General features: G+C 50.3%; 1 protein-coding gene across 1 annotated transcript; it reads left to right on the top strand.

Moving 5' to 3' along the window:
* Nucleotides 1-9,057: 9,057 nt before the first annotated feature.
* On the top strand, nt 9,058-13,015 carry P2RY2 (purinergic receptor P2Y2). The gene is given in 2 exon segments (XM_007940965.2): nt 9,058-9,173; nt 11,878-13,015. Coding segments are annotated over 2 exon segments (1,254 nt in total).
* Nucleotides 13,016-14,095: the final 1,080 nt, after the last annotated feature.

The raw sequence follows: 14,095 nt of genomic DNA, 5'->3' as shown, positions 1-14,095 counted from the left end.
AAAAAAAAAATATTATTTTTAATTTATTGTGATTTGGGTGAAGATTTACAGAGCAAATTCACTTTCCATACAGCAGTTCACATATACTTTGTCTCAAGTCACTGACCACAGTTTACCACAATGCAACAGCTCCCCTCCCACTTCCTCACCATAGTTACCTCTTCCCAGTGACCATCCCTCCATACTCTCCTGTGCCCTGAGCTGTCTCCCTGTGACACAGCCTTCCTTGCTGAAAGTGAAGATGACTTGAAGTACTTACTGTTGAGGATTGAAGACAACAGTCTTCAGTATGACTTACACCTCAATATAAAGAAAATGAGAATCTTCACAACTGGACCAATAAACAGCATCATGATAAATGGAGAAAAGATTGAAGTTGTCAAAGATTTCATATTGCTTGGTTCCACAATCAACACCAATGGAAGCGTCAGTCAAGAAATCAGATGATGTATTGCACTGGGCAAATCTGTTGCAAAAAACCTCTTTTGAGTGTTAAAGAGCAAAGACGTTTCTTCACTAAGGTGAGCCTAAACCAAGCCATGGTGTTTTCAGTCCCCTCATATGCATGGGAAAGCTGGACAATGAATAAGGAAGACTGAAGAAGAGTTGATGCTTTTGAGTTGTAGTGTTGGTGAAGAATACTGAAAGAACCATGGACTGGCAGAACTAACATCTGTCTTAGAAGTGCAGCCGGAATGCTCCTTGGAGCAAGAATGGCCAGGCTTTGTCTCACCTACTTTGGTCATGTCGTCAGAAGGGACCATTCCCTGGAGAAGGATATCATGCTTGGTAAAGTGAAGGGTCAGCGAAAAAGGGGAAGACCCTCAAGGAGATGGATTGACACAGTGGCTGCAACAATGGGCTCAGATATGGCAAGGATTGTGAGGCTGACACAGGACTGGGCATTGTTTTGTTCTGTTGTACACAGAGTCACTATGAGTCAGAGCCGACTCAAGGGCACCTAACAACAACAACAACAACAATAGAACATGGGGCACATTAGCAAGGAATTGTGCTGGTTATTGGATTTTTAATTATTGACTGCCTCCCTCTCTCTGTCCACTCTGCAGAGTCAGCTTACTGGTGATAAATTTGTAGGTTTGTGAACAATTTACAAATGTACCTCATTTCACCCTCCACCAATCTTGTGAGAGAAGAATTACCATTCCCATTTTGCAGGTGAGGAAACAGACTCTCAGAGAGTACCTTGCCCAAGGTCACAAAGCCAGGATGGAAGCCAGAGCTTCTGCTTCCCTGCCCTGGGTTATCCCTCTCCATCCAGGCCACACAAGCGCCATCTGGGATCGTGGTCCTGTGTCTTCCAGGCTGAAGGGAATTTGAATCCCTGAAGATAGTTTGAATTCTGCTCTGGGAACCTGTCTTTGTGGCTTACATGTAGCCTGATTACCTGGCTGCTGACAAGGTAACATCTGTCCAGGTTCCCCAAAGAGCCAGGGAAGCTTTGTTGATCAGGTGAGGGGAGGAGGTGGTCCAGCTGGCCTCTCCCCAGAGCACTTTCAGTGGGCCTGTCTGGTGCACTCATTGGCCCTACATCTTCTTCTTGAGCTGTCCTTCTGTTCTCCAACCTGGCCTCTCCCTAGCTCCTGATGGAGGTAGGCTGGCCGTAGGGGCTTCTCTTTCCTCTTTACCCATTCCAGAGACCAGTTATAGGACTAGGCAGGCCATGCCTGCTTCTTCCCCCTCTCCCCATAGGCCAGAACAGGTTGGGCGCAGGGCAGGTACCAGTGAGTGTTTGGGAAATAACAACCTTAGAATGTGGGCATGCAGTGGAAGAGGAAGAGAAACAGGAGGAACTTTTTCCATGCAAAGCCCAGGAGTTTCTTGAGCAGAGGAGTTCCTCAACTTCTTGTTTTCCTGTCTCCTACCTGAGTCATTCATGGTCCAGGATGAGTAGCTGGAGTTCCTGAGGGGAGAGTAGGCAGCCTGGGTCCTGCTGGGGTGCTGCTGCTTCTGTGGCTTTCTGCTTTGGCACCTTGGCACTGCCATTGCAGCTCCCCCGAAAGGGAGGTCTTGGCACTGGATTAGGGGAAGAGGGCCTTCCTCAGACTTCTGGCCCTTGCACTCAGTCTCAGGAGAAGATCTGGTGTTGATGTGGCTTCTAGCTTGTGGAAGGAGGGGTCTTGCATGTGAACTATGAGCAGGAATGGGATGCTCCCCATTTCACAAGAAATCGGGGCCAAGGGACCAGATCTTCTCACTAGACCACTGAAAGGATAGTCTCCTCCCTGTTGTTGTTGTTGTTGTTGTTATGTGCCGTCGAGTCGGCCCCGACTCATAGCCTTCTGGTTAGCAGTCAAGTGCTTTTAGCCACTATGCTACCAGAGCTCCTAGTCTCCTCCCTAGTCTCCCCCAACCATCCTATATCTACCTGCCATGTGGCACCATTGTTGTCAAGGTCAACTTTGTTCCTGTCTTTCCCTGCTTAAGCTCTACCAGGGATCCTTGTTGTCCTCAGGGTAGAGGCCAAACTCCTCAGCCTGGCATTCAAGTCTGTTTTTATCAATCCCTCAGGCCCCACACATTCTATGTTACCTAACCATCCATGCCAGCCACACATGACTCCCTGGCCTTCTCCCTGACAGACCACACTCACATCATTGTCTCTTTGCACATGTCCCTCCTTCTGTCTTCAATGCCTTTCTACCCTTTTGTTCACCTGATAAATTCCTTGTCATCTGCTCAAGTGACCCTTCCTCTAGGAATCCCTCCCTGACTACTTCCTCCAGGCCTGATAGGTTTTGCTCTGGGTTCCATGGTCATTGGGCTTCCCTTGGTCATGACTTGATCACCCAGGTGGCCTGAGTCCATGTCTTTCTCAACATTCAGCCTGGGAGCTCCTAAAAGACCCAACAGAACCTGGTCCCAGTGTGGGTTTGCAGGTTCCTCTCAGGCCAAGAACTTGGGGACATTGGCAAGTATTTGCTGAGACCATTTGGCTCTCTGGAATGGGATTTATGATTGTATCACTCTGAGACTCCAGACTCCTATAGTTTGGGAGTCTCAAAACCAAAGGCTATCAGAAGCAAACAAATAACAGAATTGGAGAAACAAGTTCATTTCTAGAACTCTTAGAATTGAACTCAGAATCCTGGAAGCACTCAGAGTGAAACAGAATCAGAATTATAGACTCATCTTAACATTTTATACATTTTTGTCCCATTTTCTACTTTGGGTTCCCCAATCTCACTCTTTCCTTCCAAGCTGGGTCCTTCTTGCTGCTTCTCAAGCCTGAGCAGAGCTTCTTTTCCAGGCATCTTTCCCAGCTGCTTTACTAATGAGTACTGCCTCTCTGCTGAGGACAGCCTTCTCTGCTGAAGGACTTCATATAATCCAGGGTCTCCCTACCATGAAGGGCAGATGTAGCCCCTATCTTGGGGCAGTGCACAATTTGTTAGCATCATGGAGCACTCACCTGCCTCCTCATCTCATTTATCCCTCAGGAGCTGTCCCAAGTAGCAATGCCTTTGCCCATAGGGCTCTTTTTTTTTTCCATAAGAATCTCTGCCCATATTATCAGTAATGAACCTGAGGCTCAGAAAGGGAGAAAGACTTGACAAAGACTGCACAGCCTACATAGTTCCAAGTTGGAGGCTGAATTCAGAGTACCTCTGAGTCTGCCTGGAGGAATTTGGATATGATAGGTTGGGTTGATAACCAAGGGATTGTGGTTCTGAACCAATTCAGTTCAGCAGTCCTCTCTATAACCTTGTGCTGGGATGGGCTGGACTGCACCAGGTCAAGAGTGGGAGAGATGTTTTGGAGTCCTGTCCAGGGGACTGCCCCATGCTGAAAATAATTATAGCACCAGATCTTGAGTAAGGCCCTTCCTCATAGAGGTCTCAGTTTCTTAATGAATAAGGTGGGAGAACCAGCCTGGCCGATCTGAGACCTACCCCTCAGATGCTCAGAGCTCAACCCCAGCAGGTGACCCTCACAGCCAGGACCCTTGGTGGGGGGGGGGTCCCAAAAAGGGAAGAGCTTTTGAGAGGGGGCTACAGAGCCCTAGGTAGGGCCCACAGGAAGCTGCATAGACCTTACACCATGGCCCCTACTGATAGCATCTGAGGTTACCCATTCCCCTACAACTGTTTCCCCAGCCCCCAGTCCAGGGCTTGTGACCCAGTAAGCACACCAGGGAAGGATGGGGAGCCTACCAGCCTTCAGTCCCTTGGAGAACATGGAAGGAGCCAAACTCTTAAGCCCATCCTCCAATCCACCCTCTCCACTCCCCTTGAGCCACAGGGATGACTGATAGTCCCTCAAACTGTGATCTTTTGCCCCAGTTTTTACTTACTCTGCTTCTCCTCTCTCTTTACCCACTTGACTCCTACTCATCTTCCAAAATGCAGCTCAGGTATCCTCTCCTCCAGAAAGCCTTCCCTGACCACTTCTCCATTCCCATTAGTAGCCTTATGGCTCCTTCAGCCCTGGTGTCTTTACCTTCCTCAGCCTTTATTGCCCTGAGTTGTCATTGCCTGTTTTGGGATTTAACTATCTGCCCCCCCCATCACCTTGACAATGACCTCCTTGAGGGCAGGAAGAGATTTCTTCACCTCAGAGTCCCCAAGTGCCTGCACAGGGACAGGCATAGATACGACAACCTCTGTAAAGAATGAGTGAGTTAGGAAGAGGGAGTGAGGAGTGAGGAAGCTCTGGTCTCTGCCGGTGGTCCCTGGACCACCCTTCCCTCTGAGAATGACCTTTAGTGTGGGAAACTGCATCTGTGGTCAGACTGGCTGTGACCTCCCTACCTGCAGCCCCTGCCTACAATTCCTGTTGGATTTCCTGCCGCTCTTTCTTTCCTGGGATGCTCCATCCTCCATGCCTCCTCCACCTCTTTTAATTATCTCATAAAATGAATTTAAAGCATCTCATTTAACTATCTCAACAATCTTATAAAGCAAGTTGTTGTTGGGTGCTATCAAGGCAATTCCAATGCTTACATAGCAGAACCCTCTTGGCGTGTTCCTGGCTGTAATCTTTACAGAAGCAGATTGACAGCTCTTTCTCCTGCAGAGCTGCCCGGTGGATTTGGATTTGAATCTCCAATCTTTTAGTTAGCAGCCTAGTGTTCAATCATTGCACCCACAGGGCTCCTTATAAGACATGTACTGTTCTTTACATCAAAAGGAAACTGAGGCTTGGGTTTTGAAGTTAAGAGACTTATCCAGGTCCCACAGCTGGGAATCGCAGAAGTGGGATTTGAACCAGCGTCTGGCCCCCACACTCAGCTATCTGGTACTTTTTCAGAAAAGCTCCAACAGAATTTCCCAGCTTCCCAGTGCCCTCTTCTGCCCACTTGATGGTGTTTTGGACCCAGGTCCTGTGTCTCCCCTCACAGCAGCCTGGCAGAGACAGGCAGCAGGGTTTTCCATCATAGTAATAGGAGTAAATCTCTCCTGCCAGGCTGGACAGGGCCAACTAGGTGGGTGGGTGGGCAGGCACATTCCAGAACCACCCTAGCAGGGTAGTTGGAATGTTGTCCAACAGCCCTGGAAATTCTGCCAGGAAACTGCCTCAGCCCCTCCTCCTGGCTTTGAGCTTCTCTATCCTGGGACCAAAGGGAGAAAGACGCAGTCTGAGGTAGGACTGAAACCAGGTAAAGGGGGCAGGTGGTCTACATCTAGACTTGGCTCTGCCCTTGACTTACTGAGTGACCCTGGGTGAGTCACTATCCCTTTTTGAGCCTTAGTTTCTTTATCTGTGAGATGGGTACAATAACCACCATGCTGCTTCACATTGGAGAAGTGCCAGGAAAACTAGATCATGGGTCCTACCAATTGAGTGCTCTCTCTAGCAAAGAAAGGCAGAGCCATGGGGCTCAAAAAGGGCTGGCCAGGGAGGTTCCTGGAGGACAGGACCTGGGCTTTGGAAGGTGGGAGGTAATGGTCAGGACCACAGTTTCTGAAGTCAGATAAATCAGGACTTCTTCTGCCATTTGGTAGCTTTGTGGCCCTGCAGAATTATTGAGCCTCTCTGAGCCTCTGAGAATTAATGGTTACCTAACACAGAACTTGGCACAGAGAAAACACTCAAGTAATGGAAGCTCTTGCTATTATATAGGTGTTAGAAGGTAAGGGAGGGTGTCCCTAGAAGGAGGGAGTTTGTGAGCAAAATGATAACCATGGGACAGCGTTTGTTGTGCTTGAGACAAGAAGATGAGTGTGAAACAGAACGGAAGAGTAGCCTAAAAGGACAACAGGACCAACCAGCCAGGGCCTTGAGTGCCAGACTGAGGATCAGGGCAATAGGGAGCCATGGAAGGATTGTTAGCTGGACAGTCATATGGTCCAATTTGTGTTTTAGGAAGACTAAGTGACTGCAGTGTGAAGGATGGACAGTGAGGGGCAGGAGTGGAGGCAAGGAGGCCAGTGAGAAGGCTGGCACAATGGTCTGAAGGAGATACTCAGGGCTGGCCTAAGACAGGGCTATGAGGTGGGGACCATGTGGTGCAGGCCTGAGACACTTGATTGGTTGAATTGATGGACTTGATGAGTGAATGGTGGGCTCCATGATGTGTGAGGAAGAGAGAAGTGGTCAAGGATGTCTCTTTGGTTTGAAACCTAGAGGGATGGTGAAAGAAATGTGCTTTCTCCATTGCAGTATGTGGAGTCAAAGCATCTCCTAGAGAGAAGATAGGGTGTGACTCATGGGCAGAATAGGGTGAAAAGGTGATGCTCTTTTACCTTGTCACTAGAGCTGACTGCCAGATAGTTACCAGACAGCTGACCCATGTGAACTCAAGACTGTTGGAGCAAGGTGCACTAAGTGTACAGTGGCCCAGGTTCACTAAGTTCTTTTTCTCCTGTGATGTGTTTGAGGTTCTGGTGCATGCCGGGACCTTCTCATGCAGAAAAGGGGGCCTCCACCAAGTTACTGTCCCTTCACTGAAGCTCTGCTCCACCTGAGGTGTGTGAGAGGCTCCCAAGTTGAAGAGATAAGAACTGGGGCTGGAATTCAGAAGGCCTGGGTTCTAATCTTGGCTCTGTCCCTCTGAGCTTCTCAGAGTTTCCTCATCTGTCAAATGGGGGTTAGGGGCAGCCGATTCTTAAAGGCTGTTCCATTACCTGATTGTCTAGGACTGCATGAGTATGTGTGTGTGTAGTGTGTGTACATCTGAATGAGACTATGTACACTTTTGTGTATCTCTGTGCCTGTGCTTGTGTGTGTGGGTGTGTGGTATATGCCTGTGTTTATAACACCCACGGAGAAATGGTTAGAAGTAGGAGCAGAGAAAGGGAGTGCTCCAGTTAGAGAAATAGTTTGAGCAAAAGCATGTTGGCAGAATTACTATAGAGTGACTACTGTATTGATCCTCTCACTGCTATAGAGCAGAAGCACAGAACCAGGATGGGGGAAGGGATGCTGGAGGCTCTTCTTGGTTCTGTAGGACATGGAAGGAGACCTTCCCCCTAGCAGAGCCTTCTTCCTGCAAAAGGGGATGGTTGGAGAAAGAGGCTATATGAACACTCATTCTGGAGTGTTGGGAGTCAGGTAGATGGTATTGGAGGAAAGGAAGGTTGAAGAGGGCACTTCTGCCAGGACAAGCACACCAGATCATCTTTCTGACTTATGCAGGCCAAAGTTAGAACAGATGGGGTGGCCCTGAGAAGGCTTGGCCTGGCTGGCATCCTATGACCTGGAGCCCATGATGTAAACACCTCCCTGTGTCTGCAGGAGCCCGTGGCAGCAGCATCTGCCTACCCTGAGAAATGCTGGAGGAACCAAGGCAGGGCACAGCCCCAAGCTGGGGGACCTGTTTTTCCTGTTTCCTGCAAACTTCTTTGCAGCCCAGTCCAGGCATGTGCATTCAAGAGTGAGGAGCCTGAGTGAGCAAAGAGCATCCTGACAGCGAGAACAGCTGTTCAGGTAGGTATGTGAGAAGGTGGGGCCATCACCTGGGAGACTCAGGAATGGGCACTTAATCTTTCCAGCCAACCAACCCACTGCCATCGGGTCAATGCCAACTCATAATGACCCTTCAGGACAGAGTAGAACTGCCCCCATAAGATTTCCAAGGCTGTAAAACTTTGCAAAAGCAGATTGCCTCGTCTTCCCCTGCCAAGTGGCTGGGCAGCTGTTGGGTTTCAACCAGCAACCTTATGATTAGCAGCTAAAACTTTAAACATTACACCACCAGGGCTTCTTACTTAATCCGTATAGCAGTCTTATTAATTGCCTCAGATGAGGAAACAGTCTCAAGGTGGTTAAGAAACTCGCCCAAAGTCACACAGCTAGTGGGCAGTAGGGCCAGACTGTGTGTGTGCTGGGGGTTGTGTGTGTGTGTGTGTGTGTGCATGTATATAAACTGAACGGGGGTTAGAGCAAAAGGATCCTAAGGTAGGTAGCCTCTACTCTGCCCTGCCCCTCATCTAAGGCTAGGATGAACTCAGGCTTTAGAGCCAGACAGCCCTGGGTGTTAAGCCATATTTTTCCAATTCCTGGCTGTGTGACCTTGAGCAAGTAGCTTAACCTCTATGACAGGATTGATGGCACCCAACAACAGCCGAAGGTGGAAAACAGACAATGAAATGAAGAGGCTGCATGGAGACTTCTCAGCCAAGGTTAGCCCATACAAAGCAGGGTGGAGGGGGGTTCCAGGATCGGGGGCTTCTGATCCAGATTGACCCATGACCTGGGCCAGAGATGGGCAAGGTAAAAGAATGTGGCTGGCCTTGGACAGCTGACAGATCTCCAGAATGCCTGGGTCCAATTCCCCTCTCTGTAGTGGCTCCCTGGCCTATCCAGAGAAGAAAACATAGCCCAGGTCTTCTCTAGGGTAGGAGCAGGCCCCAGGTAAGCTGGGTCCCCATGAGGGCTGGGCTAACCCCTGGCCACCTATAGTCAGCAATTGAGAAATATTTAAGCATCACTATCCTCCAGGAGACCCTCAAAAGAGCAAGGAAAAAGGAGTAGCACCGTCATAAAGCTCAGCCTCCTCTGGGCTTCCATAGCCTCTTGTGCATCATTCATTCATGTAATACCTGCTCTGGGTCAGGCCTCTCACTAGTTGGTAGGGACAGAGAGAAAAATCTGATGGACCCAGCCCTCCAGGAGCACCTAGAATGTATTGGGGTAGAGGGTTGAGGGACAATCGAGCAACATGGCAAGAGGGACAGCCCAGGTAATGGTGGAGGGGGAGAGCTTCAGAGGTTAGGTGACATTTGAGAAGGGCCTTGAGGAAGAGTAGAATGGAGCGGAGGTTGGGTGGGTTCTGGGATGGATTTCCAGACAGAAAGAACAGCATTAACAAAGGATGGGAAGCCTACAAGGGCATTTAAATGGCTCGCATCTCCCCTCCAGACTGGGAGCTCCTCGGGGGACAGGACTGACCAGAGCTGAGCACAGAGGGGCTAGTGAGTGGTGTTGGACAAAGTTAGGGGAGAGCTGATCTCTAGGGTGCTTAGAGTGAAGCCTTAAAGTGGCATCTGAGGTCAGGAAACTCATTATTTTTTTCTACCAGTAGGAGAGGCAGAAGGGGGGTCTGAAGGAGAGGGTCTGGGGACTTGGCCATCTCCATAAAGCAGTGGATGGGGAGCCAGGAAAGATGTACTCACAGGTTGATGAGACAGCCTGTGGAGACAGAGGGCAGGCAGGGTCAGGCTGGACGGGGGCCACAGTGATTGAGTCCCCAGCTGGCCTGGAAGGGTGGAGGCCAGGATGCTCAAAACAGGTGGAAGGGGCAGCTCCCTCCATTCACACAGAGACTTAGGGAAGTCTCCACCCATCTTCTCAGTGTCAGAGATTCCACCATTAGTGATTAGTAGGAAACTCTTAGTGCAGAGAGATGAGATCTGGACTACAAGGGAAGATGAGAGCCCTCCCTGCAACTCTGAGGAGAGATCTCAGCCCTGGAGCAGGAACAGGAGCAGGGCAGCTGTGTGGGGTGGGCCTGGGGCATGGAGGAAGCCACCTTGCTGTTCGATGGGCAGAAAGGACTTCATGGGGTGAGTTTGAGTTCTCCAAGGCTGAGGGGCTTGGCCCATAAGAGGTGCCTGATGTCAGCCAGGGCTCTATGGTCTACTGAGTCCCAGGCCAGGGCTCTGTCCCCAGGTGAGAGTGTGGTCCCTCCACTGGTCCTCAGTCTCATGCTGTATCCTCCATGCTCCTCCTGCAGATTCCTTGAGGCAATGGTGCTCCCAGCTTTTGCCATCCCCACATCCCGCAACACACCTCCTCCTCTCCCTGCCCCTGCTCCTTCTCCCAACCCCTCCGTGTCACCCATCCCTAAGCTAGGCCTCCTCTTGGCCACGTTCCTCTCCCACCATGTTCCTCTCCCACCACATTCCTCTCCCACTTGCCTAGCCTCTGCTTGCACAACCTCACTCCCTACCTCCTACAGCTCCTTCCATTGTAATAGGAATTGCAGCCCAGCCACTTACTGACTGTGATCTTGGCCAAATTACTTAAATGATCTGTGTCTCAGCCTCTTTAATGGAAAGCTGGGATTGATGACTTGGCCCCCAGAAAAATGTTTTAAGGATTAAATGAAGTAACATTTATAAAGAATACATTATTAGTAAAGTTTAAATGTCATCAGCTCTCCCTACTCCCCACTCTATCACTCTATTAGAAAGTTATCCTTTGTGTTTCTCTCAAACTTGCCTGCCTGCCAGGGACTCCTGCTATGACTTTTAGCTTTCCTCCTGGACACATCTTCTCCCTCCAGCCCAGGATGCCTGTTGCCTGCCTCTCAGCTGAGAGGATTGCTATTGGTCATGTTGGTGGTATGGGGACAGGAGAGAGGCCAAAGTCCTACCTTCCGAGAACTCAGTCTGCTGAACAGTCAGACTTCATGAGTGTATTATAAGCCTGCTAAGAATAAGGTAGAGAAATGTCAAGATAGTGATGGTGTGGGAAGAGAAACTGGGAAGGCAGAGAGGAAACAGTTTTTGCCCCTCAAAAGAAGTTCCATTCTGCGCCCCCATCCCCACCTCCACCCTAGACTTCCCTGAAAACTGCAGCAGGGTCATTGCCCCATCAGGCAACCTCATAGGCCAGGGGCAGGACTGCTGTTTGCAGATGCAGAGAGTGCCAGAACATGAATACAAAAAAAAAAAAAAAATTGCTGAGCAAGTAAATGAATGACTGAACGGGGAGACCCTTGGAAATACACCCTCAAATACCAGGCATGGGGCCAGGGCCTCCCTGAAGACAGATAAGCTAAAGCACAGAACTTCCTAATGCCTCCAGGAGGAAATGGGTGGTCCACTGTTCAGGAATATCCCAACAGGCAGTGGACGCTAAGTGTGAGGCAGATCCAGTCAGCCTCAAAGGCACCTTTCTGTGAATCTGAAATTATACCCTCTGGGCCCACCAAATCCTCCCGTTCTAGAGCTCAGAATCCTAAATCTAGAACTCTGTGATCTGGAGGTTCTAGAGCAGGGTCAGCCAACTGGTTTTGTAAGATGCCAGAGAGTAAATATTTGGGCTTTGAGCTATCTGGTCTTGGTCACAATTATTCAACTCTTAATAGATTAATGGGGATGGCAGTGTTCCAATAAAGCTTTATTCACAAAAAAAGATTGGTGAGCTGGGATTGGCCCTCATGTCGTAGTTTTCCTATCCCTATTGTAAATTTCAAATTGTATGCTTCTGATATTTGTGGATCTCATGTGTTCTCCAGATTCTAGGGCTCTAGAACTCTGATTCAGAGACTCTGGATTCTCCAGGTGCAGGGAAAGATTCGGGTCAGATGGCACCCAAGACCCTGAACATGGTTAGGCAAAATTAAGCAACTGTGGCTACTTGGGGCCCTTCATGGCCTTAGTAAGAGTAGGCATGACAGGCCTCCCCACTGAGCCCCAGCCATGACCCTGATATGGTATCTATTCTCCCCATCCCCTTTCCCTGCAGGGTGATGGCGGCAGGCCTGAACCCCTGGAATGGCACCAACAATGACACCTGGGATGGGGATGAACTGGGCTATAGGTGCCGCTTCAACGAGGACTTCAAATACGTGCTGCTGCCCGTATCCTATGGTGTGGTGTGTGTGCTCGGGCTGTGTCTGAACACTGTGGCACTCTATGCCTTCCTGTGCCGCCTCAAGACTTGGAACGCCTCCACCACGTACATGTTCCACCTGGCTGTGTCAGATGCATTGTACGCGGCCTCTCTACCACTACTGGTCTACTATTACGCCCGCGGTGACCACTGGCCCTTCAGCACAGTGCTCTGCAAGCTGGTGCGCTTCCTCTTTTACACCAACCTTTACTGCAGCATCCTCTTCCTTACCTGCATCAGCGTGCACCGATGCCTGGGCGTCTTACGCCCCCTGCGCTCACTGCGCTGGGGCCGGGCTCGCTATGCCCGCAGGGTGGCAGCTGCTGTGTGGGTGCTGGTCCTGGCCTGCCAGGCACCTGTGCTCTTCTTTGTCACCACCAGTACTCGTGGCACCCGCATTACCTGCCATGACACCTCAGCACCCGAGCTCTTTGGTCATTTTGTGGCCTACAGTTCCGTCATGTTGGGCCTGCTCTTCGCCGTGCCCTTTGCCATCATCCTGGTCTGTTATGCGCTCATGGCACAGAGGCTGCTAAAGCCAGCCTACGGGGCCACCGGAGGCCTGCCGCGGGCTAAGCGCAAGTCAGTGCGCACCATTGCTGTGGTGCTGGCTGTCTTTGCCCTCTGCTTCCTGCCTTTCCATGTCACCCGCACCCTCTACTACTCCTTCCGCTCACTTGACCTCAGCTGCCACGTCCTCGACGCCATCAACACGGCTTACAAGATCACCCGGCCTCTGGCCAGTGCCAACAGTTGCCTTGACCCCGTGCTCTACTTCCTGGCTGGGCAGAGGCTTGTGCGTTTTGCCCGTGATGCCAAGCCACCTGTAGACCCCACCCCTACCACCCGGGCTCACCGCAGGCTGGGCATACGCAGGTCTGGCAGAAGTGACACCAAGAGGACAGAGGACCGGTCATCCAGCAGTGAGGGCTCTAGACAGACAGAGTCTACGCCAGCTGGTGGCGAGAACACTAAGGATGTCCGGCTGTAGGACATGTACCCCTTGGGCATATGCAAGTTTGTGTGGGAGGCTGGAGGGGACCAAGACTTGTTCAAAAGGGACAGTCTCTCCTGATATAGAGTCATGTCTGATGACTAAGGGAGTCATGACCCCCCAATCCATCATTTGGCAGAGGCTCAGGATACACTCTCTGTGGTTCAGAGAGCTTGGCAGTCCCCACAGCCTCTAGGTATGGTTTGTATGTGTGAGTTGTGGAATAAGGTTTCAGGAAGGCAAGGGTTCAGAGCCAATGCCACCCCTGGCCTGACTCCTACATGAAAACCCAGCTGTGTCTGCCAAGATGCCCAGGCTAGAGTCCAGCCTAATGAAGTCAAGAGAAGAAACTGAGACCCGTTTGGAGTGGACAGTGACTTACCAAGGTCACACAACAAAATCTGGGCCAGAGCTACCTGGGGTGGGGAGTGGAGTCATTGGTTGACTAGAGGACGCTGGTAAGTAGCCATGAGCAGGTGAGGCTGGGTACCACAATGGACTCAGTTCTGAGGAATCCCCATATCTCAAAATCACTAATGCCATAAACTCATCTGTAGGATCCCCTGGACTGGGAGCCAGTTTGAAGTTGTAACTTATACTAAAGGTTTTGTTGCTTGCTTGACTGTGGTGCCCAGTGAATGGCCCAGGGATGGGGATGCAACCTGGGAAGCTCTCACCACCCCCAGCAGGTCCTTTTTCCAACTTGTTCTCTTCTGCCACCTGCCTTCCTGGTAGTTGCCTCAAGGGTAGGCTCACTTGAGGGACCCCCTCTCAGACTTAAAGTTATCCTTCACTTTAAATCCAACTGGCATTGGTGCCTGGCACTATGCCCTGCATAAAGAGGAATCAGGTGGGATCCCAGGCCTTGAGGATCCCCCAGTCTAAGACAACATGGGATGACCACTTATGGGCTAGTAAATGTGAAACCATTTAACTGATTCTGTGGAGAGAGTGAAGGCTACCACTTATTTGTAGCATTACCAATTGCATGGTGTAAATGTTCCCATCATGGTCAATTTCAGGCTACCAATGTGATGTCAGCCCCCTTGAAAAACTCCTGAAAATTTAAGTCAGCTC

This window comes from Orycteropus afer, unplaced genomic scaffold (genome assembly GCF_000298275.1).
Source record: "Orycteropus afer afer isolate SDZICR_OR568_19922 unplaced genomic scaffold, OryAfe1.0 scaffold00074, whole genome shotgun sequence".
Lineage (NCBI taxonomy): Eukaryota > Metazoa > Chordata > Mammalia > Tubulidentata > Orycteropodidae > Orycteropus > Orycteropus afer.
The sequence above is the reverse complement of the archived record's forward strand: the minus strand, read 5'-3'. Positions and strand labels throughout refer to the sequence as shown.